General features: G+C 40.1%; 2 protein-coding genes across 9 annotated transcripts in view; both read right to left on the bottom strand.

The window, feature by feature from the left end:
- Window positions 1-13,116, bottom strand: part of CD46 (CD46 molecule) — a 32,318-nt gene extending 19,202 nt beyond the window's left edge. The window contains exons 1-8 of one of the 8 annotated variants that reach the window (XM_010340990.2): window positions 12,858-13,116; window positions 7,619-7,807; window positions 7,062-7,164; window positions 4,327-4,412; window positions 2,616-2,813; window positions 1,668-1,850; window positions 1,179-1,223; window positions 1,027-1,071 (exon numbers count right to left, since the gene is read on the bottom strand). In XM_010340990.2, coding sequence (XP_010339292.1) covers window positions 1,027-1,071; window positions 1,179-1,223; window positions 1,668-1,850; window positions 2,616-2,813; window positions 4,327-4,412; window positions 7,062-7,164; window positions 7,619-7,807; window positions 12,858-12,954 — 946 coding nt within the window. In that variant the 5' untranslated portion in view covers window positions 12,955-13,116. The remainder of the gene's footprint in view (window positions 1-1,026; window positions 1,072-1,178; window positions 1,224-1,667; window positions 1,851-2,615; window positions 2,814-4,326; window positions 4,413-7,061; window positions 7,165-7,618; window positions 7,808-12,857) is intronic. The other 7 variants (XM_003930412.3, XM_010340991.2, XM_003930413.3 and 4 more) reach the window with 7 other exon arrangements.
- A 3,379-nt stretch (window positions 13,117-16,495) lies between these two features.
- Window positions 16,496-27,792, bottom strand: part of CR1 (complement C3b/C4b receptor 1 (Knops blood group)) — a 158,346-nt gene continuing 147,049 nt past the window's right edge. The window contains exon 42 of the mRNA XM_074385115.1: window positions 16,496-26,204. The gene's annotated coding sequence lies outside the window, so the exon portion shown is untranslated. The remainder of the gene's footprint in view (window positions 26,205-27,792) is intronic.

The raw sequence follows: 27,792 nt of genomic DNA, 5'->3' as shown, positions 1-27,792 counted from the left end.
GGAAATATATAATCGAATTAGAAGCCAGTGATTGAGATTTCAGTTCGACACCCACATTAAACTAAAGGGAAATGGAAGACCATAGAAATGATGTTTCTTTCCAGGCTAATGCTCTTCCCACAATGACTACTGTCTCTTGCTTCTGCTGCAAGCAAAGTGAAACCAGAGACAGCAGTGTTGAAATCAGGATGATAATTCCTTCCGTCATATCAAAATGATCTCTCCAGTCATAAGCACAGTGGTTGACCAGAAGTCCCTGCAAAAAGTCTTCTATTTCATTTCAGTAAGTAAGAAAATTTCCTGCCTTTCGGTTGCTATAAAATTTACTTGCTATGGCCAGATAAAACTGCCCAGTAAAGAGGAAAAAAAAAATAACATTATGAGATGTGGAAGAGGGGCAGGTAGGGAAGAGGCAGAAATATAGGTCGTGCTCTGGAGACAGCAGAAATTTCCCTGTTTAAATGTGTCACATCAGAAGACTCAAACTCGTTGCATTCCAGAGCATGAAAAATTCCTGGAATAGGAACATTCTCAGCAAAAGTGTCAACAGATCACTTCTGAAAAGAATAAAACAGTAAAGTTGATGACACAAAACATACATATTAACCAACAAACATACATATTAACACATATACATATTTACAAACATACATGGATGTTTCTATTCCCTAACATTAATTTAAGTGTTGCTTTCTACATACCAGGTACTATGCTAAGTGCATTAAATGCATCCCACTTGTATCTTACTAATAAAAAGGAAGGTCCTAATTTAATTTTTATATATATATATATATATATATATATATATATATATATATATATATATAAAATTATATCCCCAGATTATGGCAAATAATTTTAGAATCACTATGTATAACAACTAAAATGGCTAGACAAATGTCCTCTCTCCTTTCATTACTAAAAATGATGAATGAGTGGACATCACCAGAAATTTGAAGGATTTTTGAAAAAATCACCAAGAATTTAAAGGATTTTTGAAAAAATATAAGCAGGAAGTTACTAAACCTGAGACACTGGAAGTTAGAGATGTTGTAGCGAGAGAAGTTGACACTGGAAAACAATAATGTAGACTGGATCAAACACTTGGGAGTTATTACTGGCATTTTCTCCAGGAATTTAGAAGATTTTTGAGAAATACAAGGAAGAAGATACCAAACCTGAGTGACTCAAGGTTGGAGGTTTTGTACTGGAAGGAGGCAGCTCTAGGAAATAAAATAACGTTATTAGATCAACCACCTGGGAGTTATTGCTGCCATTTCATTTATATGAATTATGCCCTTCTTGACTGACTTAGATAAAAATGCCTGTGTTTTAATTCACTCCAAAAAGTGGTTGTAACCTACTTTTTATACATAAAATTATTGAACCAGAGAAAGTATATACCCATGCAATGTACATAACATGCTGAGAACCCTGGAAAATAACATGCTGAGAACCCTGGAAAAGCACAGCAAATCACAACAGCAGAATTTTATGTGAATTTCATGTCATACATCTGGCATAGAAATGAATACAAAACAGAGTTAAATACTAAAATTGTTTCTTTTCAGTTATTCTGTATGACTGATAGTTAATATCAAAGAAATAATGTCTAAAATGAACAGCAACAACAACAAACGAAGACAGAAAAAAGAAAACCTTTGTACCTTTAACACACTTTGGAACTGGGGGATCCCAAGTGCTGTTACTGTTACAGACAATTGTGTCACTGCCAATGATGTGAAAACCCTCATAACATTCAAACATAACTGCTGCGTTGTAGTAAAATTTTTTTCCAAATCCTGCTGTCTGTCTTCCATTTTCGATTACTGGAAATCGACATTTGACCACTGGAAAAGGAGAAAAACCCCAGAATTAATGGAAATCTGCTTTAACAGAAAAAGTAGTACCAAGTAGTAATTTCCAGTGGAAACAGAGACAAGGAATGGAATGCAAGATGTTAAAAACATTTCTAAAAAGTCTGTAAATGTTAAACGTTTAAATATAAAGCATTTTAAATGATACATTCTCCTTAATGATATTTTTAAAGGTTAGTTTATTGCATATAATTTACATACAGTCAAATTCACCTTTCAAGTGTACAGCTACATGAGTTTTGACAAATGCAAATAATCATGTAAATACCAGTAGAGTAAAGAAAAGTTCCATTACTCTCCAAAATTTCCTCATGCCCTTTTGTGAGTTACCCTTCTTTTCCCTCACCACCCACCCCGCCTTCTACAACCAGCCAACCACTGATCTGCTTTTATCCCTATAGTGGGACGTTTTCAGAATGTCACATAAATAGGATCACAGCCTTTGTGTGTCGATTTATTTTTTTGGTTCTTTCAAACAAAAACTTCTAACTCATGCAGATACACAGTAGTTCACACTGTTAAAAATAAAATGCCAAGAACACGTGAAGGTGAGAAATAGGGAACTCTGTAGCTAGAACTGTTTTTTGACTTGAACTGACCTGTATTAAAATATATTAGAAATCAATCATACAGGAGGAGGAAGTGCATACACCTGCTTTGTTCAGTTACAGATAAGACTATTTACAAAATTATTCCAGGGTATGTACAAATGAAGAAGGAAATATACTGAAAGATTACCTTTACACTCTGGAGGATCACCACTCCATCCTAAACTGTCACGACAGTAAATCGTGCTCTCTCCAACAAGTGAAAATGGATCTGGTCCAGGCGCAGGATCACAACTATAAGTTACTGCATCAAGATACTCAAATACGTCTACCTCACTAAAGGTGTGTTTTCCATTTTTTATTGTTGGAGGTGGTTTACACAAAATCTCTTAAAAATGTGGAAAAAGAGGGAAGGAAGTATAAAAGATTAAGACAGCATTAGTAAAATTTCTATGTTTTCAATACATTGATCAATATACGGTTTCTACAAGCTGGTTGTGAATTCAATATTGATTTAAAAGAAGATTTCTATGAGCAAATATCCCAAATTCAAACCATTAATGTATTGACTAACTTTCAGAGAAAAATCTCATTTTCTTAAAGTGTAAATACCCATCGATATGGTCTGCATCTGGGGTCCCCACCAAATCTCATGTCAAATTACAGTCCACAATGTTGGAGGTATGGCCTGGTGGGAGGTGGTTGGATCATGTGGGTAGATTTCTCATGAATGGTTTAGCACCCACCACACCCCTGGTGCTGTTCTCATGATACTGAGTTCTTGGGAGATCTGGTTGTTTAAAAGTGTGCCACACCTCCTGTCCTCCCCACCTTGCGCCTGCTCCTGCCATGTGAGATACCTTCTTCCCCTTTTGCCTTTTTCAATGGTTAAGTTTCCTGAAGCCTCCCCAAACTCACAGCTGTTGCCAGCATCATGCTTCCTGTACAGCTTGCAGAACCATGAGCCAATTAAACCTCTTTTCTTTATCAATTACCCAGTCTCAGGTATTTCTTTATAGCAATATGAAAACGGACTAATATACCTATATTTCTTTGCAAGGCCATACTAAGTTTTGTTCTAGTCATCACAAGAAATGCTGACAGTTTAATGAGAAAATATGCTTAATGGAGTGGGTGGTTGATCCTTTGCAATTTATAAATATATCCATTTTCTAAATCAGTGTTTCACAGCACCACCAAAATAGTATTGTCTTTTATCACTGTCATCCTTACAAGTGTATAGAGATTTTTTTCCAAAGACTACATATTGTGTGATAACACAGCAGGCCAAATCTGATCTTACTTTAAGCCAGATGTTGAAGAGACCTGCAAAAAAGTGTGAAAAATGCCACTATTCCTACTAGTCTTATTTTGTTTTGGAAAATTGTTATTTTTCATTTAAAAAAGTTACATATGTTAATATGTACTGTGTCTATTCTCACAATTCATCAGGCAGGGTGTGGTGGCTCACATTTGTAATGCCAGCACTTTGGGAGGCCCACAGGGGCAGATGGCTTGAACACAGGAGTTCAAGACCAGCCAGGGCAAGATGGCAAAACCCTGTCTCTTCAAAAATTACAAAAAGCCAGGTATAGTGGCACATGCCTGTAGTCCCAGCTACTGAAGAGGTTGAGGTTGCAATGAGCTGAGATTGTGCCACTGCACTCCAGCCTGGGAAAGAGAGTGAGACCCTGTCTTAGGAAAAACAAAACTGAAAAGAATCAATAATTATTTTTTAAACCTCTCAATTTGAATTCCAATATGATAAATACCAACAGATAAACCCACATAAAAGAAAGCTCTTTGGGATCTTTGTTAATCTTAAACTGTAAAGGGTGCCCTGAGGCAAAAAACTTTGAGAACTACTGGTCTAAATTTAAAAAAAAAGAGAATTTACTTACTTTGACATATTGGGGGCCTACCACTCCAAACTGCATCAGATCCTTTAAGTTCACAATATAGAATTGCTTTACCAATTAAATAATAGCTAAATGAGAAAAGAAAGGGTTACTGTTTTGTATAGCAATTAATAAGACACACATAATAATGAAGGAACTTTTTATATGGTTGCTTTTCTACACTGCAGTAATTTGAGGGGGTGGTTTCTAAAACATCATACTATATAATGAAAGTGCTAAGTCAGTCTGCATTTTAATCAAATAAAGAATTTCTCCATTTGAACATATATTGGCCAAGAGCAAAGATGTCTAACTAAATCTGCTGTGCCTGTCTGCCCAGCATCTTTGCTATCTCCTGCAATCACATTACACATTCATTTCTGTGCCTTTGCTCACACCACTCTGCTGAGTAAGGACAAGGACTGTGTAGAGAGATCAGGTCCTAGAGCTGGAATGCCAGGATTTGAGTCCCTGCTCCTCAACTTACTAGTTTCTTGAGCTTGGGCAAGTCACTTAAAGTTCCTCTCACTCAGTTTCCTAGTTGATTAAAAGGGGTAACAGTACATACCTCATGCAGTTGTTTAGAGGATTAGATAAGTTAGCATTTGGCACATAGTGATACGTGAGTTTTAGCTCTTATTAATATTATTTAGAACAGAATGTCTTTCTAGGAATAGCTTATTGAGTATAGAATACTTTCATTGAGTATATCCATATACTTGAAATCTTCTCTGATTTAAATTCACAGGACTCTCTTTTCCTTCTGGACTTTTAGTGTAATTCTCATGAATAATTCTATTTATTTAGCATTTCTCTTTTTTGCTTTGATAGCTCTCAGTACATATTGTTTCTCAATAATGTTACAATTTCTTTTAGGGGTATCCATGTCTTAAACTTTTGGTATCCCTCAGAGGGCCTAGCAAGCTCTGTGTAACTTTTTTTTTTTTTTTGAGGCAGAGTCTTGCTCTGTTGCCATGCTGGAGTACAGTGGCCAGTCTCAGCTCACTGCAACCTCTGCCTCCCGGGTTCAAGTGATTCCTCCCCCTCAGCCTCCTGAGTAGCTGGGACTACAGGCATGTGCCAAACGCCAGGCTAATTTTTATATTTTTAGTAGAGACGAAGTCTCACCATGCTGGCCAGGATGGTCTCGATCTTTTGACCTCATGATCCACCCACCTCAGCCTCCCAAAGTGCTGGGATTACAGGCGTGAGCCAGCGTGCCCAGCCGCTCTATGTAACTATTAACTGAATATTCCAATATTTCTACTTAACCAAATTTTTAAAACTGTCAGAGAAACATGCCTTACATAGTCACAGGTGATTTTTCCTCCAAGATTCACTTATTTTATCTTTTTTTTTTTTTTTTTGAGATAGAGTCTTGCTCTGTCACTCAGGCTGGAATACAGTGGCATAATCTCAGCTCACTGCAACTTCCATCTCCCGGGTTCAAATGATTCTCCTGCCTCAGCCTTTTGAGTAGCTAGGATTATAGGCACGTGCTACCACATCCAGCTAATTTTTGTATTTTTAGTAAAGACAGGGTTTCACCATGTTGGTCAGGCTGGTCTTGAACTCCTGACCTTCTGATCTGCCCGCCTTGACCTCCCAGAGTGCTGGGATTCAGATGTGAGCCACTACACCCGGCCATTATTTTTTTCTGTATTATGGTGTATTACTGCTATTGCTTGAATCTGGTTTGTCTCTATCGAAACTCATGTTGAAATTTAATTGCCAGTGTAACAGCATTAAGAGGTGGTGGGGCCTCTGGGAAATAATTAGGTCATTAAGAGGGATAATGCCTTTCTAGAGAGTCTTCATTAATTCTTGTGGGAGTGAATTCTCATTTTTGTAGGCTTGGATTCATTACCATAAGAGCAGGTTGTTAGGAAGTAAGAATCCCCTCCCTTGTGCTTTGACTTTTTTACACATGCTAAATTTCCCTTTCACTTTCCAGCATGTTATGATGCAGCGGGAAAGCCCTTGCCAAATACTACTGCCATGCCCTTGAACTTCCCAGCCTCCAGAAATATAAGCCTAATAAATTTTTCTTTATAAATCACCTAACCTCAAGTATTCTGTTACAGCAACAGAAAATGGACAGAAAATTACATTTACTCTCTAAATGCACATTTCTCTTAAATGTCCAGTATTCCCAATATATACGACTTCAAAAGGCCTACAAAACAAAGACTATTACTGAGTGCTCAGTGCCTGTTCTTGAGATGCTTCATATTGTAGCAGTCTCAAAAATAAGGTTTTTCAACTGAGAGATTTTGATCAACATGATGGTTAAAGGCTAATTGGGTCAGTTTTGGTTGGGTAACACCTTACAGAGTCACCTGGATACAAGTGTATCTTTAGTTGGCAATTCTACTTCTCACAGAAATGAGAGTAATAGCTCTCATTTCTGTGAGCTCTACTTCAAGTCTAAGAGTTGGCAGATTTCAATTGGGGACACTCAGTTGTGAAGGATAAATTTTCATGATTACTACATTCTTAATGCTTACAACAGGCTTATTGTCAGATACAGCAAGTAGTTTTGCTTTCCTTCAATATCAATTTCTTTCTATTTACTATACATATTGCCTATCCCCATAAAGTATCCATGAGTTGTTTGGCTAGAAGTATAACTTGTCACATAGAAAGCAAAATGAAATATACATGAATGCTTAAGAAGAAAGGCAAAACAAAAATAAAATTACTAACATTTCCCTAATTTTCTCTAAGGAGCAACTTACCCGTCATTACAAATGAAGTGCAGCTGATTTCCAAATGAGTAAGTCCCATTTGCAAGGATTGCTTGGCCATGTGCAGGATTAGGTATATAGTGACACACTTTTTCTAAGAAAAAAAAATTGAGATTTTTTTTCAATCCAGTTATTAAAGATTTGAATCAAAATCAAAATTCTGCATTGCTCTTTTGAAGGCATGGGAATATTATTTTCTTTATTTACCTATTATAAAGGTAAACTTAAGATTCATGTGCACCTAGGCAATCTATTGCCAAGAAAAAGATTTCTTGGAGATTTCAGTTTCTCAAAGCCTGCAAAAAAGCACTGCTATCTTAAACCTCATTTCACAAGAAAAAAAAATAATCACCATAATGAAATATGTACCCTAAAATGTGTGCAAATCTCTAGAGAAAAAAGAAAACAAAAACAAAAAACAAACAAACAAAAAATCTCCAGAGCCATCAGGAAAAAGAAAAAATAAAATAAAATAAAATAAAAAAAGAAAGAAATCTCTAGAGCCAATAAGAAAAAAAAAAAAAAAAAAAAAAGCCTTGTTTACTTACTAACACAGGGCGCATCTGAGATCGGTAGCCATGTGTGATTCCGATCACAAACAGTATGGGTGAGGAAAGGAGCAAAGTGGTGGTATCCTTTCTTACAGTCATATTCCACTTGTTCCCCAACCTTATAATAGGGTTTTGGTCTGCTAGTGAGCTCCATAGCTACAAATGTTGGTGGCGGCCCACATGCATCTAGGAATAAGAGAATAACAACATGAAGATCGTATCACTTTAACCAGCCGTGTACTGTGGTCTGGCAGCAGGTGGTATACAAAAAATAGAAAGGCTGTCGGCAGGTCAGGCGTGGTGGCTCACGCCTGTAATCCCAACACTTTGGGATTTCAAGGCAGGCGGATCACCTGAGATCGAGATTTCAAGACCAACCTGACCAACGTGGAGAAACCCGGTCTCTACAAAAAATACAAAAATTGGATGGGTGTGGTGGTGCATGCCTGTAATCCCAGCTACTCAGGAGGCTGAGGCAGGAGAATTGCTTGAAACCCAGGAGGTGGAGGTTGCAATGAGCCGAGATCCAGCCGTGGCACTCCAGCCTAAGCCACAAGAGCCAGACTTCATCTCAAGGGGAAAAAAAAAGCTGTTGGCAAGATTTCAAATGTTTGTTCCATGCGTTTACAGGAGTGTTGGTAATGAAGAAGGAAATGGAACTGGCATGTTTTAAATAACATGCTATTAGCTTTTGTTTTTTTTGGAAATAAACATTCCACAGTAAACTTGAAGAAAGAGCATTAATGTTTTTGGTCTTAAAATATATGTGGATGCATCTTTCCCCATATTATTCTAAATTCATTTCAAAACTAACTTCTCCACTAAGAAGTCTTCTTCAGTACCATAGCACTCTACTCAGATTGTTCTTCCATAGTTTAAAACACTGACTTCTGACAGCTTGTCACTTCAGGCTGTCTTCTCTTAGAAGGCACGTTCCTGGGGGTCAAGGACCATGTTCTTCTTTTTCTACTACACTCTACCCACTCTGCGGGTGCTCAAAAAATGCTGACACTGTCAAATTCTATCTCCAGTTAGGTACTCAAGAAACTGCTGCTACTGTGCCTGCGGAAATGAAAACAACCCAAGTTTGGATTCATGTTGTGCTAAGTCAAACAAAAGACTCAAGCTGCCCTAAAAGGACAGGAAATAACATGAAAGTCTGAATTTATGATGGTGATTATTTATTCCTGAAGAGCCTGTTGCTTTTCAGAATCACTCACCCTGTGATTTAGTCCTCTCCCTTCTTTCTTGCCTCCTTTGCCCTACTCTGCCACACTGAGTAGCTTGGCAGGCCACTGGTGTCACATCTTGGTCCTTTGCTCACATTGCTTCCTCTGCTCTGAATACCCTTCCTTCCTGATCAGTAGCTACGACTCTTGCTCAAGTCTTGTCTTCCTTAATCCACCCATCGTCTCCTCCAGAAAGCGTTTTCTGCCTCCCCCTACAAAGCATTGATCAGTCACCTTCCCCTGGACGGTGGAGAGATGCACTTAACAGGAGAAATCCCCTGCATGGATCTCTCAGGTAACTATCACCTGCTTTTGTGTTTAATAGTTAACATGGCTGACTCCTTTCATCCACGTGACCACAACACCCAGCACAATATGTCCCTCATAGTAGCTATTAAAAAAAAATTTGGTACTCAAAGTCCACTGCTGTCAAACACAAAACAATGTGAAGAATATAGTGTAACAATTTCATATTGAAAATAATCATTCTACCGCACAATGGAGAAAGAAGATTTAGCCATTTCTTGTGTTGCCTATCTCTCTCGGTCTTTTGGTATCCTGGCAGGTGATCAGATAAGGACTGCTCTCTTTGCATTGTAGTATGCTGAGTAAGGAAACTAAGACGCTACTCTTAAGCACTTACTGATCTTGGCTTCTTCCACTGGAAATAAGGAAAACATCTAAAACAGAGAGAAGAGACCACGCACAACAGGAGACTGGGGGTTTTGTCCAAAAAAGCAGCTTCTCTTCTGGAGGAATCAGACTGGCCTGAAATTTGATATGTGTTTCCTTCTGCTGTCTTGAACCCTTTGGCAACTACCTTTGAGAGAGCAGGTATCCGACACGCAGCATTGTCTGCTTATGAAACCTTCTCCTTGTGAGAGTGAGTTGCTCCAAAAATTGAATGTTTATTTTAATCCATGTATTCTCCCTGCCTGGCATCATGAGTTCTCATTTTTACTTTCTCTAGGTTTCATACTTGTTTTGATTTAACCTTACCAACCTCAAACTTAACAAAACTAAGAATGAAGAGAAGGAAAAACAAGGTTATCTTCCATGTTGCACCCTATTTTATTTTTCTATGTTTCTCTGTTTCAAATCACTTTCATTATCTTCTTCAACTTCCAGTTTCGTTTTTGTGTGTATGCGTTTTTTCCTTTTCTTTTTTTCCTGGAAACAGGGTCTCGCTCTGTCACCCAAGCTAGAGTGCAGCGGTACCATCAGGGCTCACTGCAGCCTTGACTTGCAGCCTTGACCGTGGGAGCTCCAGTGATCCTCCTCACTCAGCCTCCCAAGTAGCTGGGACTACAGGCAGGCAATGAACACCACACATGGCTTTTTTTTTTTTTTTTTTTTTTTTTTACATTTTTTGTAGAGGTGGTATCTCCTTATGTTGCCCAGCCTGAACTCCTAGTACTGTCTGTTCTAAACACTAATCTTAAAAGAAAATAAAAGGCCTTTCATTTTCTTCTTATCACCACTGCTCCCTCCTCCCATCACCCTCCTTCAAAATGAACGTTTTAATGATCACTGAGATGCAAGACTTGAGTACTGGAAGCCCTACAGTCAACACAAACAGGGGACGCAGCTCCTTTCTGGCCCTCAGCTGCCCCTGCCCTGGCTTTTTAGGTACCACAGAAAGACCACCCTGAGCATAGCTCTTTAAAGAACCTTCTTCCTGGAGGCAGGAGGAACTTTTTCCTAGGCTCTAGGCCCCAGCCAAATAGTATATTTAATTTTCTGGTATTTAACAGATGTCTATATAGATACTGAGTCAGTATTGATATGGAGGCAAACAAATTGGGCTTTTGGAACCACAAATGTGACAAGACAGAAGATCCCTGCATTCTGATGGGGAGAGACAAAGAATAGAAAAGGTCATTTTAAAAGGGTGATTACAAGTGAAGAGGGACTTGAACTGGGTTGTATGTGTTCAACCTGAGACGAGGGGTCACAGAAGGTCTCTGAGGGGGTAACATACTAGCTGAGTTTGCAGAAGAAAAGAGCCCGTTTATGCAGCAGTTCAGGAGGAGAATGTGCCAGGGCTGAGAACAGCAAGCACAGATGCCCCAAAGAGGCAGAGTTTTGTCTGTTTGATGAGCAGAAAAGCCTTCCCTGCCTCTAGTCCATTTGTTAAATGCTGTCAGAAAATTATTCTCCCTTTCTCCAGAGCATTTCCCTTGGTTCATAATGTATTTGTTACTATTACGTTTAGTTAATGTCTGCCACTCCCAATACATTTTAGCAAATACTTATTATTTACTGTGTTCCCAGCACTGAGCTTGTAGCAGTGAGCAAAACAAAGTCCCTGCTTATCTTCCTGCATGTACATGTGTGTAAACAAATAGTGAAAAAAGGATCAAGAAAATAGGAACGGATTGTGATTGCCTCCCAGTGTAATAGCACCAGACATTCAAGACTGATATTCGTTGAATGAATGTTCTTAAGGAAAGAAACGCAACGTACAAACTGTACACATAATAGGATCCTAACTATAATTTTGGACATAGACCTGAAGTGCATATAAAGTCAGAAGGAAATAGTCCAAAATGTTAAAAATAGTTGTCCTTTGATTCTGTTCGTTTTGTTCAATAAGCATGTATTTCTTTTCTTTTTTTTCTAGATAGGGTCTCACTCTGTCACCCAGGCTGGAGCGCAGTGGCATGATCACGGCTCACTGCAGTCTTCAGCTCCTAAGCTCAAGCGATCCTCTCACCTCAGCCTCCAGAGTAGCTGGGACCACAGGCATACACCACCATGCCCATCTAATTTTTGTATTTTTGGTAGACATGGGGTTTTGCTTGCCCAACTCCTGGGCTCAAGCAATCACCCAACTTGGGCCTCCCAAAGTGCTGGGATCACAGGCATGAGCCACTGAGCCTGGCCTAGTATGCATTTTTAATAGTATTATTCTATTCAATGAAATACAAAACAAATTTAGTGGGATGGGCTTCAGCTTTAGTTTATGAGCTGTAGGGGAAAACTAGATTAACATAATTTCCTTTCCTTTGTTAGGATACTAATTTCTCAATAGGTTTGGTTACCAGTGTTTTTTATGTTTCTTCACATCTCTCAAATATGACTCAAAGTAATGAAAAGAAGGAAAACGATGTCAAAAAGCCATTAGGTAACGGAATCAGATAGTGTCTATATTGGTTGGGAACAGGAAGATGACTTCATGACCCACCCAAGTCCCAAAAAAGCAGCTAGTTAAAAATCAAGACCAATGGGATCTCGGGCACCACGGAGACTGTTCACAGAAGGCACAAAACGCATGGTGCGCCCTTACCACCCTCTCTAACTCCAGGCACTGAGGACCTGCTCTCACCCAGCATGCCCCCCCAGCCCCAGAGTCCACGCTCACTCCATTCAAAGCAAACAGTGAGCTGCCTTGTCCACCGTGAACTCTGAAGGGCAGGCCACTTGCACACAGCACGCTCCCAACACCACCAGGCCAGGCTCCTGTTCGCCCAGCACAGCCCATGCCAGCCCAGCCCATGGGGCACAGCGGACGGACGCACTGCTGCACTTTTCGCGGATACCGCCGAAGCGCTAAGGAACACCCAGTTCACCAAGGCACCAACCGCTCCGCCCAGGGAACACAGGTTAAACCCTCACCACCTGCACAGCACGGGCCCTAGCAACACTCCCATGCACTCCAAAGCAAGCCCTTACCAGGGGCACCCAGTCAGCGCTCCCCTTGCCGACTGGACTCAATCCCGAAAACACGGTGCACGCTTTTGCTGGGGGCGCAGCCAGATCCTCAGTAAATGCGGGCTGCGCATATCACTCCAGCAAACAAGCTTCACCTCGGGCTCTAAGTGGTCCCCGCATCCTCCGCCACACACCCCAGAGATCTGCGCACAGCGCCCCTCGGAGAACCCTGGCCTCGCCCTCTACCCCAAGCAGGCAGGACCTACGGTCAGCCCGCCCCGCGCCTCCTGCCCAGCTGATCCAGCAGAGTTCCAGCTTCACCGCTGACGCGCGAACCCGCCCCGGGATCCTACCAGAGCGGGAGGACAGCAGCAACGCCAGGGCCGCCAGAAATAACCCAGGAAAACGCCGGGAAGGAAAGGGACACTCGCGGCGGCTGGGAGGAGCCATGCGCGTCGCGAAAGACGCCGCAATTTATCCGGAGGTGAGCCGAGAAACTGGGAGCCTGCCGAGCAGGGAAGTCCCTTCTGAGTCCGCTTGCGGGACGCAATAATCCCCAAACTCACAAAGTGCCCACCGCCGCACAGCGGGTGGGCGTGGCCTGAGCCGCGCCCGAGGCGGAAGTGAGTAGAGGCACAGGGGCGGTGGGGCCAATCGGCGGCCCGCTGGGCGGGACCTTGGCGCTCAGGGGCAGCCCGTTGGCCTCCTGGAGTTGGGGCGTGGCCATGGCGGGGCCTAACCCTGCAGGCTCCCCAGGACCCGCCTCTTTTCTTACTAAACCCTGGGCCCACGGTTCTGGAAACCTTAGGCGGTCTGCGAGGAAGGGCTGGGTCACCGCCATGCTTGTGACCCAGGTAGGGTGGAAAGAAAACTAAGCTGCCGTAGTACTGTTTCCGGGAACTCAGGATTCAAGAATAAAGCCCTTCGACCTAAAAATAGAGATCCAGAGGCCAGGGTGGGCATCACTCTGGGCCAACACCGCTCAGGGTTGGTTTCATCCTGGGGCACTGCAGGCTGTCCGGACTGCCTGGGCCCTTACAAGGTATTTGCCATTAGACATTATTAGGAACAATATTTGAGTTTTTCTTGCTTGAATGCCTGCTACTGAATCGTCTCTTGCCCTCTTGTTTTCAGTCTGAAAGGTTTGGCTCCTGCACTTCCAGCCCCTAAGGCAATTTGCTCTTTGCTCTCCTCCCTGGAGAGGTCCCCCGTTGGAATCTAAATTATTAAGCGACACCAGGCCTTTGGCATATTGGGACTCTATGGGGCCCTTGTCCTTGAGCGACTAAATGTTTTATTGAAGACGAAATACACATGCATGAACAATGTAAGGACAAGGGTGTCCTAAGTGCCAAATTCCTGGAAGCAATAAATGCAGGAGGATTGGGATGGGTGGAAATTGTTAGGTCAAGTGGATAAGGGGGAGAACTTTCTATTTTTGTGAAACAGTCTCAGGAACAATGCTGGAAAATTAAGAATGAGCAGGATTGATCTGTAGAGTTGTGAGTAAACCAGTGTGACTGGGAAAAGGGGAAAAAAGAGATGTGACTGGAAAGAATTGACATTTCTTCCTCTAGAGAATTAAAACGTCAGCCAATGTGAGTGAATGTGTTGCAGGGGGACCAGCACTCTGGTTTTAACATAACTTTTCAGCAAGTTAAAAGTCTTAAAGTGGACTTGACTTCTGTTAGGCTGTCAGTTCCCAGAGAAATCATCAGAGCTGTGATCAAAGATTTATAATTTTGGAAAAAATGTAAACCCTAAGTGTCTAGCAAAGTAATAAGGAATTTCTGGTAGTTACCTTTGTGTGATGGAATTCTATGCAGCAAGTATTGCAAAAGAATACCAAATATGAGAAACTATGATAAAATTGTCAGTGGAAAAAGCAGAGTCCGAATTGGCATGTACCTTTTGGCATTTCTTTTATTTAAAAAATGTACTATATTGATATATATATATGTGTGTGTGTGTGTGTGTGTGTGCGTGTGTGTGTGTGTGTATAGCAGCTAGGAATGCAACAAAATTAACAATGGTTGAAAAGATTATAGATATTTCACTTTCCTTGTGCTTTTCAGTTTTCTGCTTTCTATGTTGACCTTATGTTACATTTAGAATAAGGTAAAGTAAATTTATTTAAAAAATCAAACCTAAGTATCAAGGGTTGTTTTGTTCATAGAATTACGGGAGTAGAACTTGTATTACCCAGGGTTAACATATGAGAGAGAGGAGGATGAGGAACTGGATGCTCAGTGTATACACCTAAAATGGGTCTTATAGAATTATAGAGTTTAAATGTATTTAACACAGTTCTGTAACCAAGATATACTGAAGACTCTCTGGGTTCACCAAACCATGGAATTTCCTCTTCCTGTCAGACCAACAAAAATTTTAAAATTCTTGGCAGAGATTATAAGACACTAAGTGTGGTGGTATGTCAAATCAACATCTTAGTATCTTGGATTATAAAATTCAGACACTCCGTGACTGCAAGTAAAAGAGGTATAATTGAAGAGATAGTAAATAGGGAACCCAATGAGGGTAAATTATTACTTCTGTTAATGTATGGTGTGAAAGAGTGATATGACAGACATGTTCTGTGGCTCAGTGCCAGTACTCATTTGTGAGAGTGCATATTTATTGTTCTTTGCAATAATAAATATTAAAAATTCTCCATCTATTTTCAGGCTTTGAAGAAAGATGTCTTTTTTTTCTCATGAGAAGTTTTATTATAAAATATATAGGGAACAATAGTGTTTGATCTCCTAGTTTCAGGTGTCAGATTAGATTCAAAGACTGGTATTTTATTGAAACTTTCTTCTAATCAGTAAAATTTGTATCCCTTGGGTTAATTAAGCCATTATTAACATACTGGAAAACTTCCACATTAAATATTTAAAACTTGTTTTTATTTGAATCAACTGAGCCTTCGAGTGGTTCTGAGACTGGTTCCCTACTTTTTGGATAATTTTCATGAGTCAGGGATAGAGTTTTCTTATATCTACAATGCCAAAATCTGTAATAGGTGCACAATGAATAGCTGGTAAATATTGGATGAAATAAATGGTTCTTGTGGTCAAGTGCATTTAACATGTCTCTGCCAGTTCTCCCCCAGCATGAATTTACTAAATGCCCAGAAAGTTCTTAGAGATTTTGATTTAAATAATTGCAGACCCGAGGAAACAAATCCAGATCTCTCTGTAAAAGGGATGAGCTACAACTGTCTGCACAGCAAACTTTCCTAAATCAGGTGTTGCAGGCTTACTTGTGAAGTGGACCTGTGGTCTATCCCTTAGCCTTGAGATAATTTTAGTGACTGAGTTCAAATGGAGGGTATGGACAATGAACTTCCTGAGGCCTTAACAGGGGTAAAAATGAAGTAGGAGATTAAACACTAGTGTTTTCTCCAACTGCCCCTAAAGATTTTGTCAAACTGCCTAAGAGGAGAAAAGGAGAGAATGGAGGATATGTGTGTTTGTGGACAGGTTTAGAACTATGTGATCTCCTTTAAGGACCTTATGAAGGGCAGTGTGGGTGGAGGTTGTTGTGCGGGGATATCATTAAACTGTGGCCAACTCTTTTAAAATTTTATGTTAGATGGTTCTTTGCCTCCTAATTAGCATACTGTACTTAAGGTATGCTTTTCAGGAGCAGGTGTAGCAGCATGAATGGGCCTCTATTTACACCTGCTAAGCACCTGCCAACTGACCTTTATATTTAGCTGTGTCTGATTCTCTTAACTGTTACCATCCAGAGCATTTCTATGGCGTTACACACCAACACAGGAATTGTGAAAACACTCAGGTACAGAAAGAAGTGCATTTCTCAGAAGGAATGGAAAGTATTTTGTTTCCTCTTGGCTTTCGAAGGCTTTTAAAACCCAAGTATATTACAAACGATATTCTCTAAGTAGATTTGGAAAATAAGGTATTTTATTCCTTTCTCATTGTAATAAGACAGAAAATTTTATTTAAGCATCATAAACTTTACACACTTAAGCAAGCTAAAAAAACAAACAAAACAAAGAATGTTAGGACTAGGAATAGCTTCAGAGAGCAGTTAGTGTCCAGCCCCTTCTGATAAGGCTCTGATGTGTGGAGGAACACCAGGTCCTTTGCCTCGCATCGAGTTGGATAAAATGACAGGGGCACATGTGGAGTGGTTTCAAGGAGTGCAGAGTTTAATAGGCAAGACAGGAGGGAGAAGAAAGAAGGAAGAAGCTCCCCTGTACAGAGATGGAAGGAGAGCAACTCCAGAGCTGAGAGAGGAGACCTCAAGTGGGGCAGAAACCAGCCAGGTATATGTAGAGCCTGGAGGATGTGGTGCCTGATTTGCATAGGGCTTAACATATTTGTTTCACTAGACATGTCATTTACCCAGCTGGTGAAAAAACTGGCCTTCCCACTCTATATGCAAATGCAGGGCACCATGATGTTCTATGTGGGGTCCTGTTGCCAGGCACATGTGGAGTAAGGGCAAGAGGACAAGGATGGGAATCAACATGTTGGGTAGAACCAGTTTCTAATGGCCTGTATTTGCATATCAAATGTTGCCCACCTGGCTCTAAGGGTAGGGTCTTTCCTTCTAGACAAGAAATATATCTGGAGCTGCTTTAAAAGAAACAAAAACTTTCCAAGGACACCTCTTCCTCTCTATCTGCCTAAAATAGTTTCTTGGCCAGGCCGGGTGGCTTACACCTGTAATCCCAGCACTTTGGGAGGCCGAGGCAGGCAGATCGCCTGAGGTCAGAAGTTCAAGACCAGACTGGCCAATATGGTGAAACCCCATCCCTAATAAAAATACAAAAATTAGCAGGGCGTGGTGGCGGGTATTGGTAATCCCAGCTACTCGGGAGGCTGAGATAGGAGAATGGCCTGAATCCAGGAGGCAGAGGTTGCAGTGAACCGAGATCACACCATTGCATTGCAGCTTGGGCAACAAGAGTGAAACTCTGTCTCAAAAAATAAAAAGAAAAACTTTCTGAAAAAAAAAACCAACTTTTTTTTTCCTCTCTGTCTAAAAGAATTTCTTAATAACTCCTATCACATTTACCCCCTGTGGAGATATCAACCTAACTACTGTTAGGGAGTTTTTGGGTGACGACTTTTCCTGGCTGCTTTCTGCTGAAAGGGGCATCAAATGGGAAACACCAGCTGGGGCTCCTCCTGGGGTCAATCTAAGGGTTCTCGGAAACAGGACTGTCCACTCATGGTCCAGTTTGTAGCATCATTTGGAGTTTGATTGTTTCTAGGTGACAAGAAACAATTTGAATTACAGTACTGAGTATACAGTTTTCAAATATTAATACAAGACATACAAGCAAGAGAGGCGTTAATACAGCATTTAACCAATTCCATAAAGAAGACTAGAATTCATTCAAGAGGGATTATAGCCACACAGGACTGAAGTCTGCATTTTTCCTGAGCTTGTTAATGATTTTGATCTGATATTTAAATACCTGTAGATTTTTCTGTACTTTAGTAGAGGTGTTAATCCAGAAGCAGCATGTTTTATTTAAAAGTGCATCACTAAACCCAATAAAAAGTCCTAGAGACTCAGTGATAGTAAAACTTTCATACTTCCTTTTTGTCAGTAACTATTATCCCTGCCATAAGGATAATAATTAAGCAAAATATACAGCAATGGAAACTCTCTGTCCAATATTTCAGTTAGAAGGTGCTTCCATGTATAATCCTATTGCAAGAAGTAGAGTGAGAGTATAGCAATCCCCACAAGTAGTCGACAATCCCCATCATGTAGTCGATAATTTCCATCTAAAATTTTACTTTCTAATACATAGAATTTCCCTTTGGGGGCTTATGAAGTTCCTTAGTTTTATTTTCCTAAACAAAGAAACCTCCAGATTATGGGCACCTTGCTCATTTTCATTACCTGGCAGAATTTGCAGGATAATTGCCCAGAACTAATATATTGATCCTGATTTTTACATTACTCATCCAGTTTCTTCCAACCTGCAGGAGATCACCACTTGATTCCCAGGAATAAGCAGGATTGGTTTAAAATGTAGGCCAAAAGCTTAAAAACAATTAATGAGACTAGGATTTAATGACAAATGTATGATAAGCTTTGGAGCATAATTTGTCTCTCCAGTCCTCATTTTTGGTAAGAGCAAATTATGATAACACTGTGTTTTGTTCATAGAATAAACTTTAGTCTTATACTTGGCCTGGTTATTTGTATAAAGTGCAACAAGAATGGTTATTTCTACATAAACTTTTTGGATTGGCTTTGATGAAACTCTGTTCTATAAGGAATTCCAGATAAGGCCTTTAAAGCCAAGCCCATCATAAGTTTGTATCCTCAAATACCTGTGAGTTGGGTGATCCTCTCCTCTTGAGATCCCAAGATAAACTCTGAGTTCCCAGACCTGTTAGAAAGTGACATTATTTACTGACCACAGGTTAGGAACCCAGGACATGGACTGTGTAGACAAGGTATGAGGCCAGTTTTCCCCAAGGGGCTTTTATTGACTCTGCATGTCAAGCTTGATTCCTTAAAGGGAAACATACCCTTTCAGTCAAAGCCTTGGTAAAATAACCATTTTTTCCTGTTGTGTCCTGTTGACAAAGAAAAATGAATTCTTATTGCACTGATGCAAACAACTATATTTCCGTAAGTTAAGAGTACTCACAGATGGTCTCCAAATTCTAGAGGAACCAGGCAGAGAAAAATAAACATGCTCCAAATTTTGTTCATGGTAGTATATCTTACTCAATTATTAAAGACCATAAATAGCTTAAAATAAGTTTCCTTGACTCTGAAAAATGAAACAAGGATCAGCAATATTCCAAGCAAAAGTTAAAAAGGTTGCTTTAACTTTCTGAGTGCAGTCCATTTAGTTAACTCTTGTTTTGCTTGGTATTTGTGAGCATGTCAGTTCTTCATGAGTCCTGTACATCCTTTCTCTATTCCAATGTTACAATCTTCATAGCTATTAAAAACCTGCATTTGAGAAGACCTGTTAAAGTCCTTAATATAGAAGGCGAGGAAGGCAGCAAATCACATTGCCATGTGTGTACCTATGCAACAATCTTGCATGTTCTTCACATGTACCCCAAAACCTAAAATGCAATTTAAAAAAAAGTTTAGGATGCATTCTCATGGCATTAACTAATAGAACTGCAGATTTGGCATGCATTTATGTTTAGTGAATTGTAATAGATGATAGAATAAAAAAATGTTAAATTATTAAAAAAAAAAAAAGATTTTGGAATGTGAAATGACCGTGGGACTGGGGGCACCATGATCTTTTTGTCTCCATTTCCATTTTCATAAGATCACAGAATGTCAGAGATGAAAAGTATCTTAGAACTAAATCTTAGAAATCAATCTGCAATAAAGCCTGTCCTAAAAAAAAAAAAGAAATTAACCATCTTTATCTCACTCATTAGTCCCCTTCTTTACTCATTCTTCTTATCCATTGCTAATTCATTATCCCATAAAACCACTGTCAAAAATAAAAAGACAAGATGTGGTTCCTGGTTTAATTAGGAACATGAAAAAAAAAATAAAGTCCTTAATATAGCTTGATTATAAACAATGTTTTGAGAAGGAAGAAAGCAAGACATTTGTCTGTGAATGGCAAAATTTCCAGGATAGTTACAGTTAAAAACATGACTGACAAAGAAGTTTATCTACATGGCTTTCAATAACGTTACCCTTAATTATAATTCATAGCATGTACTTAAGACAATAGAATTTTGGAAATCCCATACAATTTTGGAACATATATTGGTCATCAAAATATAACTTAAAGAAGATTGGACATCATTTTGGCAATCTCATGTGACTAAACAGGTCAAATAATTTTGTTTACCTCTTTTCTGAATGTTTCAGGGGCCCTTGGAACCATCCAAAAAGCCAGGCATCAGAAAAGACAATTTCAAAACTTGAAGTTTGATTTTGGGATGCCTGTTAAATGTTAGAGGTTTAAAACACTTGATGTTATGAAATAGAATTCCAGATTGCCATAAATTATTTTGCCAAAATGGTGACTCAAAAGGCAAAAACATTTTATTAGCCTTTACTATGACATAAAAATCCTATTCAAAGCCAAATTTTACCCTTGCATTAGTTTGTTAACGTTAACCCCAATTTGTTTGAATGAAACCTCATAGATTATTCCATCTAATCTTATCTAATTTGACCATGAGGTGAAATCTTTACAAACGTTTTATAACCTTATTACTAAAGGGTAGATTAATGTTTTAAGACCTCCTTGCTATGCCTTTATTTCAATGCTCAATTTATGAAAAGACCATATAGATCTTATGGGAGAAGACAGTGTAGTGCTTCTATGATGCATTTCATTGCAAAGCATCCCAAAGCCACTCGGCTTATTTTATAATTAGCACATCCTCCATGGGAGTCTCATCTCTTAGTTAGGGGTGGGGTGGGATGGAGATGTTTCCATATCTTTCAGGTGGCCAAGAGCATCCTACTCTGATTTATAACTACTATTAGCCATCCCTTAAAGTATATTCCCTATCTATTTGTTTTACATCAGATCTCTCTCATAATGCAAAGTCGTTTCTAACACCCCCAAAATCCAAAACTGTCAGGTAACACAATGCAAAACAGAATACAGCCTTTGATTTTGTGAGGGATCTATCTACTTTTAATTCCTAGAGTTTGGTGAAGAAAACAGAGGTTTTCCCAAAATGGGTCTGTGGCGCCTCCTCTGTTTTTCCCAAGGAGTCCCATGCTACCAGAAGTTGTCTTAGGGCCTCTCATGCTTGCATTAAGAGTGGTAAGACAGGCCAGGCATGGTGGCTTAGGCCTGTAATCCCAGCAGTTTGGGAGGCCTAGGTGGGCAGATAATGAGATCAGGAGATTGAGAGCATCCTGGCTAACACGGTGAAACCCTGTCTCTACTAAAAATACAAAAAATTACCTGGGCGTGGTGGCATGCACCTGTAGTTCCAGCTACTCTGGAAGCTGAGGCAGGAGAATCACTTGAACCCAGGAGGCAGAGGTTGCAGTGAGCCAAGATCGCAGCACTACTACACTCCAGCCTAGGTGACAGAGCGAGACTCCCTCTCCCACCGCCAAAAAAAAAAAAAAAAAAAGTGATAAGACAAAAAACGGAGAAAAATAATTCAACTGAGAAGAAAATAGCCTTTTTTTCCAGAAAAACTTTTAAATATACCTATAACTTGAATATCCACTTTTAATTAAACTGACCACTCTTTAAGAATGTGTTTTTAAATTCCTTGTTACTTGACTTTAGCCATGCCAAGCAGTTAAGATTTTTGGCTTTTGAACCTTACGAAAAGTAACCTCACAGGTGAAACTGACCAGCCTTAATCAGGTTATGATTTAAGCAGGAGTGCACACGGCATTTTTTAAGGGGTGATAGGCAGCTATTGAAACTATCATTGCAAAGCCGTGACTGAGACGGTGGAAGAGATCCAACCCAAACAACTCCATTTTGTTTACAGCCCCCAAGCTGTTCTTGCCCATCCCTGGGCATAAGTTGAGCCAACTTTGTCAGGAGCCTGGTTTGCAGTTTATAGTTTAAAACAAAGAGGATAACAGCCCCTTCTGAAGATATACTTCCTTCTTGCCTGGGGACCAGACCAAGAAACTAGCCATAAGATTACAAGCCATGGCTGAGGGGTCACGCAGCTGGAGGCTACAAGATTTTTCCTCTCCGTAAACTGCTCTAAAGATCAGTGCTTAAGATATTTTGTAAACCCTGCTTTTGATGGATTAGCTGGCACCACCCTGACTGACAAACTGGTTTATCTGACTTTGTGACCCTCACCCAGAAACTGACTTAGCACAAGAAGACAGCCACCATTGTAAAATGGCTGAGACTGAAACAAGGTATTGCCATGAGCTTACAGGTTATGTTCCCAAAGACAAGATGGAGGTCTGTAGCCAAGTTACTGACCATTTTGTTGGGCTGGCTTTAACAGCAGGCTTATGAGGTCCTGGGCCTACATCCTAACCTAAGATATCCTTTCTTTGATGAAACCATACAGAAAGACATGTAAAGCACATCAGATTGTCTACAGCTTAAGACCAACCTCACAAATCCTTTTTCATTAATTATAAATTTACCGAGAATATAAATTGTGATCCTTATTATTCCTTTTACTGGTTTGCAGGGAGAGAGAAGCCAAAAGCCCGACTGGTAAGAAATTTTTACGCTTTTGCTAGCCTATCAGGCTTCTGAGTTTCCTTCCCCCTAGCTCAACTCTAAGCAAAGCATTTTAAGGTTTAGAAAATTAACCTTTCCCTGGTTGGAAGAACATTATAAAAGAGATAGAATCCATTTTAAACTGCAAAAGAAGAAACAACGCCTTAGAAAGAAGTTCCAGTTAGGGTTGTTAAGAGATATTAGCTCTTCCTATTGGGAATGGTGTTTCCCCTATTTCTTTGCCTTCCATATTTCTTTTTCTCCTTTTGGCTTACTGTAGGAGACATACTGCTCACCTCCAAAATTCTCTTCTGCTTGCAGAGCTGCCTGTTTTAGCTATAGTTAGGGTTTGGCTTAGGAGCAGCATAACATTCCTCTATGAGAGGTCAAATACCTGAGTTAAAATTTAAGCTTCTGTATACCTCTCAGGGTTGTCAGAAAATCGGCCTAAGACTCCTTTTACTTGTCTAAGGTTCTGCAATGAGAAGGGAACTTGAAGGGGCCCCAGATAAGGGGGACACTCAGATGGTTCCCCGGAACTTGTTTCTTTAATTTAGGGGAATTAAAAAGGCCATTCCCTTGTGCAAAAGAAAATAAGCCATTTTTTCTTCAAAGTTTCAGGGTTGAAGGAGTTCCAGTGCTTTAAAATTCACTCCAGGGGAGTGCATGTTAAAAGACAGTTTGTTACCCATCTAGAAAGAGAAATGAGAATAAAAGCATCCTTTTAGTCTCTTCCTTTAGGTATGTGATCCAGATGGAGACAAAATAGTAGAGGGCATCCACCCAGCTATATTCTCTCTGGGGTTCCTGGATTCCTGGCATGCATTTAAATGTACCGCCCATGACCGCACGCGTGACCCTCCAAGCCCTGGCACTAGAGGAACTAAACTTTTGGGCCTTAGTTGCACTGTCCCCAAGCTATCTTACTCCTCTGCCTTTTATTTCCCTTTGACCTAGACTTCTGTGGCTTGTGTGCCTGCCTAAATGGATATCAAGAAAAATCACGTAATTGGGCAAGGCTCCTTTAAGGGAGGGGTCATGCTAGATTGAGCTCTATATCCTTCTATTATAGCAGATGCTAAAGCATTTACCCATTGAAAAATAGTTCAGGTTAACTTCCGGACTTAAAATGCCGTTACTAACTTGGACAGGGCTGAGTGGTGAAAAAAAAAATTAAGAAAATCCCCTCACTAATTAAGTACTGTCTTAATGGGAGACAGAATAGATACCTTAAAGGAATATAGGAATTGAATGGTCATTTTCCTGCCAGTGGGACAATATTGAGACTAAAATTTGGCTACAGAAGGCATCTTACTCTTAACTGTTAAAACCAGAGCTTTCCCGTCCACAGAAGTAGCAGTAGAAAAGTGCAAAATGGAAAAGTTGTGAAGCTGCAATGTGTCTCATGAAGAGGATTTTTATTTCCGCTAGGTAGCTTAGAAATACCAAGTGCTCACTAGAGAAACCATAGAGACAGAGATGTTTATTGAGTTACTACTGCCTGCTGCAATTCTTTTCTAGCAGACCTGTGTTCCTGAACTGAAAAGATTCCTGCACATTAGACACACACAGAGAAAGTAAGAGACCAGGGATAGAAAGAGGAAGTTTGGCAACAGTGTACTTGGAAGAGAGCCTTGAGATTAAAGGACAGATTTTAAAGTTGAGATCCACTCCATAGTTACCAGTCTGATGAATGAATTTCCTTTCCTGGCCCTTGCACCAAAATGATTTGGCCCTGAGAAGTAGAGGAACACCAGGTTCTTCGTTTCATGTCAAATTGGAAAAAACAACACAGACACACATGAAGTGGTTGTAAGAAGCAGAGAATTTAATAGGTAAGAAAGAAGGGAGAAAACAGGAAGAAGCTCCCCTGTAAAGAGACAGATGGAGGAGGCACGAGAGCCAAGAGAGGTGACCCCAAGTGAGGCGGAAACCAGCCAGGTATATGTAGAGGCTGGCGGTATCAGTGTCTGATTTGAATGGGGCTCAGGTGATTGGTTTGACTAGGCATGTCATTCACATAACCCATGAAAAACTGGCCTTCCCACCCTAGCCTTTTAATATGCAAACGTAGGGCACCATGATGTTCTACACACCTGGAGATATGTGGGGGCAGCCATGTTGCCAGACACATGTTGGATAGCAGTGGGAATCACCATGTTGGGTGGCCCAGTTTCTAAAGGCTTGTATTTGCATATTAAAGGTTGCTGGCCCAGTTTTTAGAGCCAGGGCTTTCCAGCTAGACAAGAAACATTTCTGGAGCTGCTTTAAAAGAAACAAAAGGTTCCAGAGACTACTTTTCCCCTCTATCTGCCTAAAATAATTTCTTAATAACTTCTATCACACAGCTTTTCAGATGAAAATGTAAGGTCAAAGGTCAGCAGAAGGGCTTAATAATACAAGTTAGGCAGTATAGTATTTTACTTGCAGTATATACAGTATTTCCCATTACAACTGATATAATCGAAAAAAATATTTTGGCTTTCTTGCAATTAAAAAGTCACAGGTGAGGTTGCAGTGAGCCTAGACTGAGCCACTGCACTCCAGCCCCAGGGCAAGACTGTCTCCAAAACAGAAGTCACAGGCATTGCATATTTATTAATCAAATTGCCAATGACCTACTCCATTCTGGAAAATAAAGAACATGGGATTTTTTTTCTTGTGATGAGAAATTTTAATTCTAAAAAAGGCCAATTCCCACTTCGTTTTTAGTCCTCTTTTAAAAGATACTTCTTCAAAATCCCAAGAAATAAAAGAAATTTGCTAAAGATCCAGTTAACTAAAAGTCCTACTGCGTACCTTTACACTGCCTGCTTGCCCTTCTTTTCTTGGTGACCTAGCTGTATGTGCTTTGCCCATTTTTGTGGGTTAGAGAGAAGTTTGGTCTTTGAATTTTTAAGTACTCTCTAAATAGTAAAGCAATGACCCTTTGTGATATAAGTCATATTTTTTTCTTGTGCTTTATCAGTTGATTTTGCTTATGCTGGGTTTTTTTCCTGTCTTGCAGAATTTTAAATTGAAATTCAAGTTCATATCTATCTCACTCCTTATATCGCTGTCAAAGTAAATGTGGTAGAATTCACCTTTAAAGCAACTATTAAACAGAATTACACAGACATGAGCAATAGTCATATATAAAGCTCTCCTTAATGAGCCGATTCCAAATTATAAATATTTTTAAAAAGAAAAACAATCAACTTGTAAACCAGAAAATCCAGGCAACATATTATTCCTTTAAGTAATCCAAACTATTTTCTAATCCTAAATGCAATCTTTTCCCCTGAGTAGATAGTGTGTGCTTTTAGCATGAGGCAGAAGGGTGGGGGTTTCACAGTGATGCACACAGCAAGGGAGGAGCTTTGCTAGGTCCTGGGGAAGCCGCAGCATCTTCAAGTGCACATGTCTGCATCTCTGTGAAGTCACTTCAAAGACTTTTTGAAGCTCAGATCTTATTCTGTTGAAATCAATTGGCTCCTTTCAAGCCAAAATTTTATTCGAGATGTTCTTCAGCTTTATGGTACTTTGTCAAGGAAGGACACTGAAATAACAGGATGTTTTCATTTAGTTAACAGTATGGTCGACAATTGAATTACCCAGAATTTATAGACTGATAATCATGATGCTGGCATTCCATATAAATTACAAGGTCACTGGAAGTGTTTATTGCCCTCTATGATGGCTGCCATGTAGGGCATAAGAAAGTATGGCATAAATGGAGACGTTGAGTAGATAAGAGAGAGATTAATGAGTAACTTGACTTTTTCCTTTTTTAATTTTGTCCAAAGAAAAAGTGTTCTCAGAGTTGTGCTACTAAATAAGGAAATAAGGAGCCTCATTCCATTCTAAAAAACGTACAGGTCACTCATAACACAAGAAGTGTTTTTTTGAGTCTCTTGTTTTAAACCATGGTGATAGCAGGGGCAGAAATACGAACTTTTTCTGGAGGGGGTCATCTTGGAGGGGGTCAGCTTCAGAAAACAGTCCTCCTCTTCTAATTACAGTCAAGAATGAGCTACAGTAGTGGATTTGGTACAAGTGCTTCCCCAGGCATACAGGAACCTCTCCTTTTAAGGCCAGGAATGGTGTCCTTCCACCAATGGACAGACCTCCTGATGAGGCCCTCCAGCTCATTTGCTCCTCAGTTATTACTGCCACCAGATTCTTCATCATCATTCTCCTTTCATTACACTATTTTTAGTAGAGACAGGGTTTTATCATGTTGGCCAGGCTGGTCTTGAACTCCTGTCCTCTGGTGATCCACCCACCTTGGCCTCCCAAAGTTCAGGGATTTTAAGCCTGAGCCACCACACCCAGCCTCACTTTAGTTGCTTAGTAAGTCTTCAGACTGATTATGCAGTTTCTGAATTGTCTCCAGTGTTTGAGGAAGGTTTCAGCCTGCATCTATCCAGGCCTGGTGTGATTGTGGCTCTCCCATAGAGCAGGCCATTTTGTTCTACACTGTTCTATCACTGTCAGTCTTTTTTAGCTCCAGGATAAACGGCTCTTCTGACTTGATGACCACTATGATACTCTCCACTTATACTCTGTGTTTCTCACAAGCTTCCTTCTTCTTTACTGTGAGGCCGTTTATGCCCTTGTCTTTCTGTGAGGAAAGCTTGAGCTCCAAATAAGGAGTAATCAGCCCTCCTCATGTAGCCACAAGACTTAGCTTATTGGCCACACCTACTCAAAGAGGAATGACTGCATCATTAGTCAGTCCATCTCCTTCTAAGATAAGGCACCTCTGCCTTCTGATTATTTAAGTTTATTACTTTTTCTTCCTAATTTTAGCTATGTGTTATTTCTAACATGAGAATCAATGTTGTTTGGTTATACTAATGCACTCACTATCCTGAAACCACCTTTGCAAAGATTATGAGAATGAAAGAAATCTAACATGGCTGACTCCATCTTGCTTCGAGCCTCACAGGCAGGCTGGCTTCACTCGTTCCTGGTTGTAGGCCAAGGTAACCATGAAAGGAATTTAGTTTATAATTTAACTTTGGAGCAAGGATAATAATAGTCTCTACCTAAAACTAGCCTCTCCTTGCTCAGGCCTGAAAACTTTTAAAAGGCCAAAAGATTAGGATTATGAGAGGGACCTGAACTCTGCTAAAATACAGGCA

Source organism: Saimiri boliviensis, chromosome 14 (assembly GCF_048565385.1).
Source record: "Saimiri boliviensis isolate mSaiBol1 chromosome 14, mSaiBol1.pri, whole genome shotgun sequence".
Classification (NCBI taxonomy): domain Eukaryota; kingdom Metazoa; phylum Chordata; class Mammalia; order Primates; family Cebidae; genus Saimiri; species Saimiri boliviensis.
This window is presented reverse-complemented; position numbering and strand designations above follow the sequence as displayed.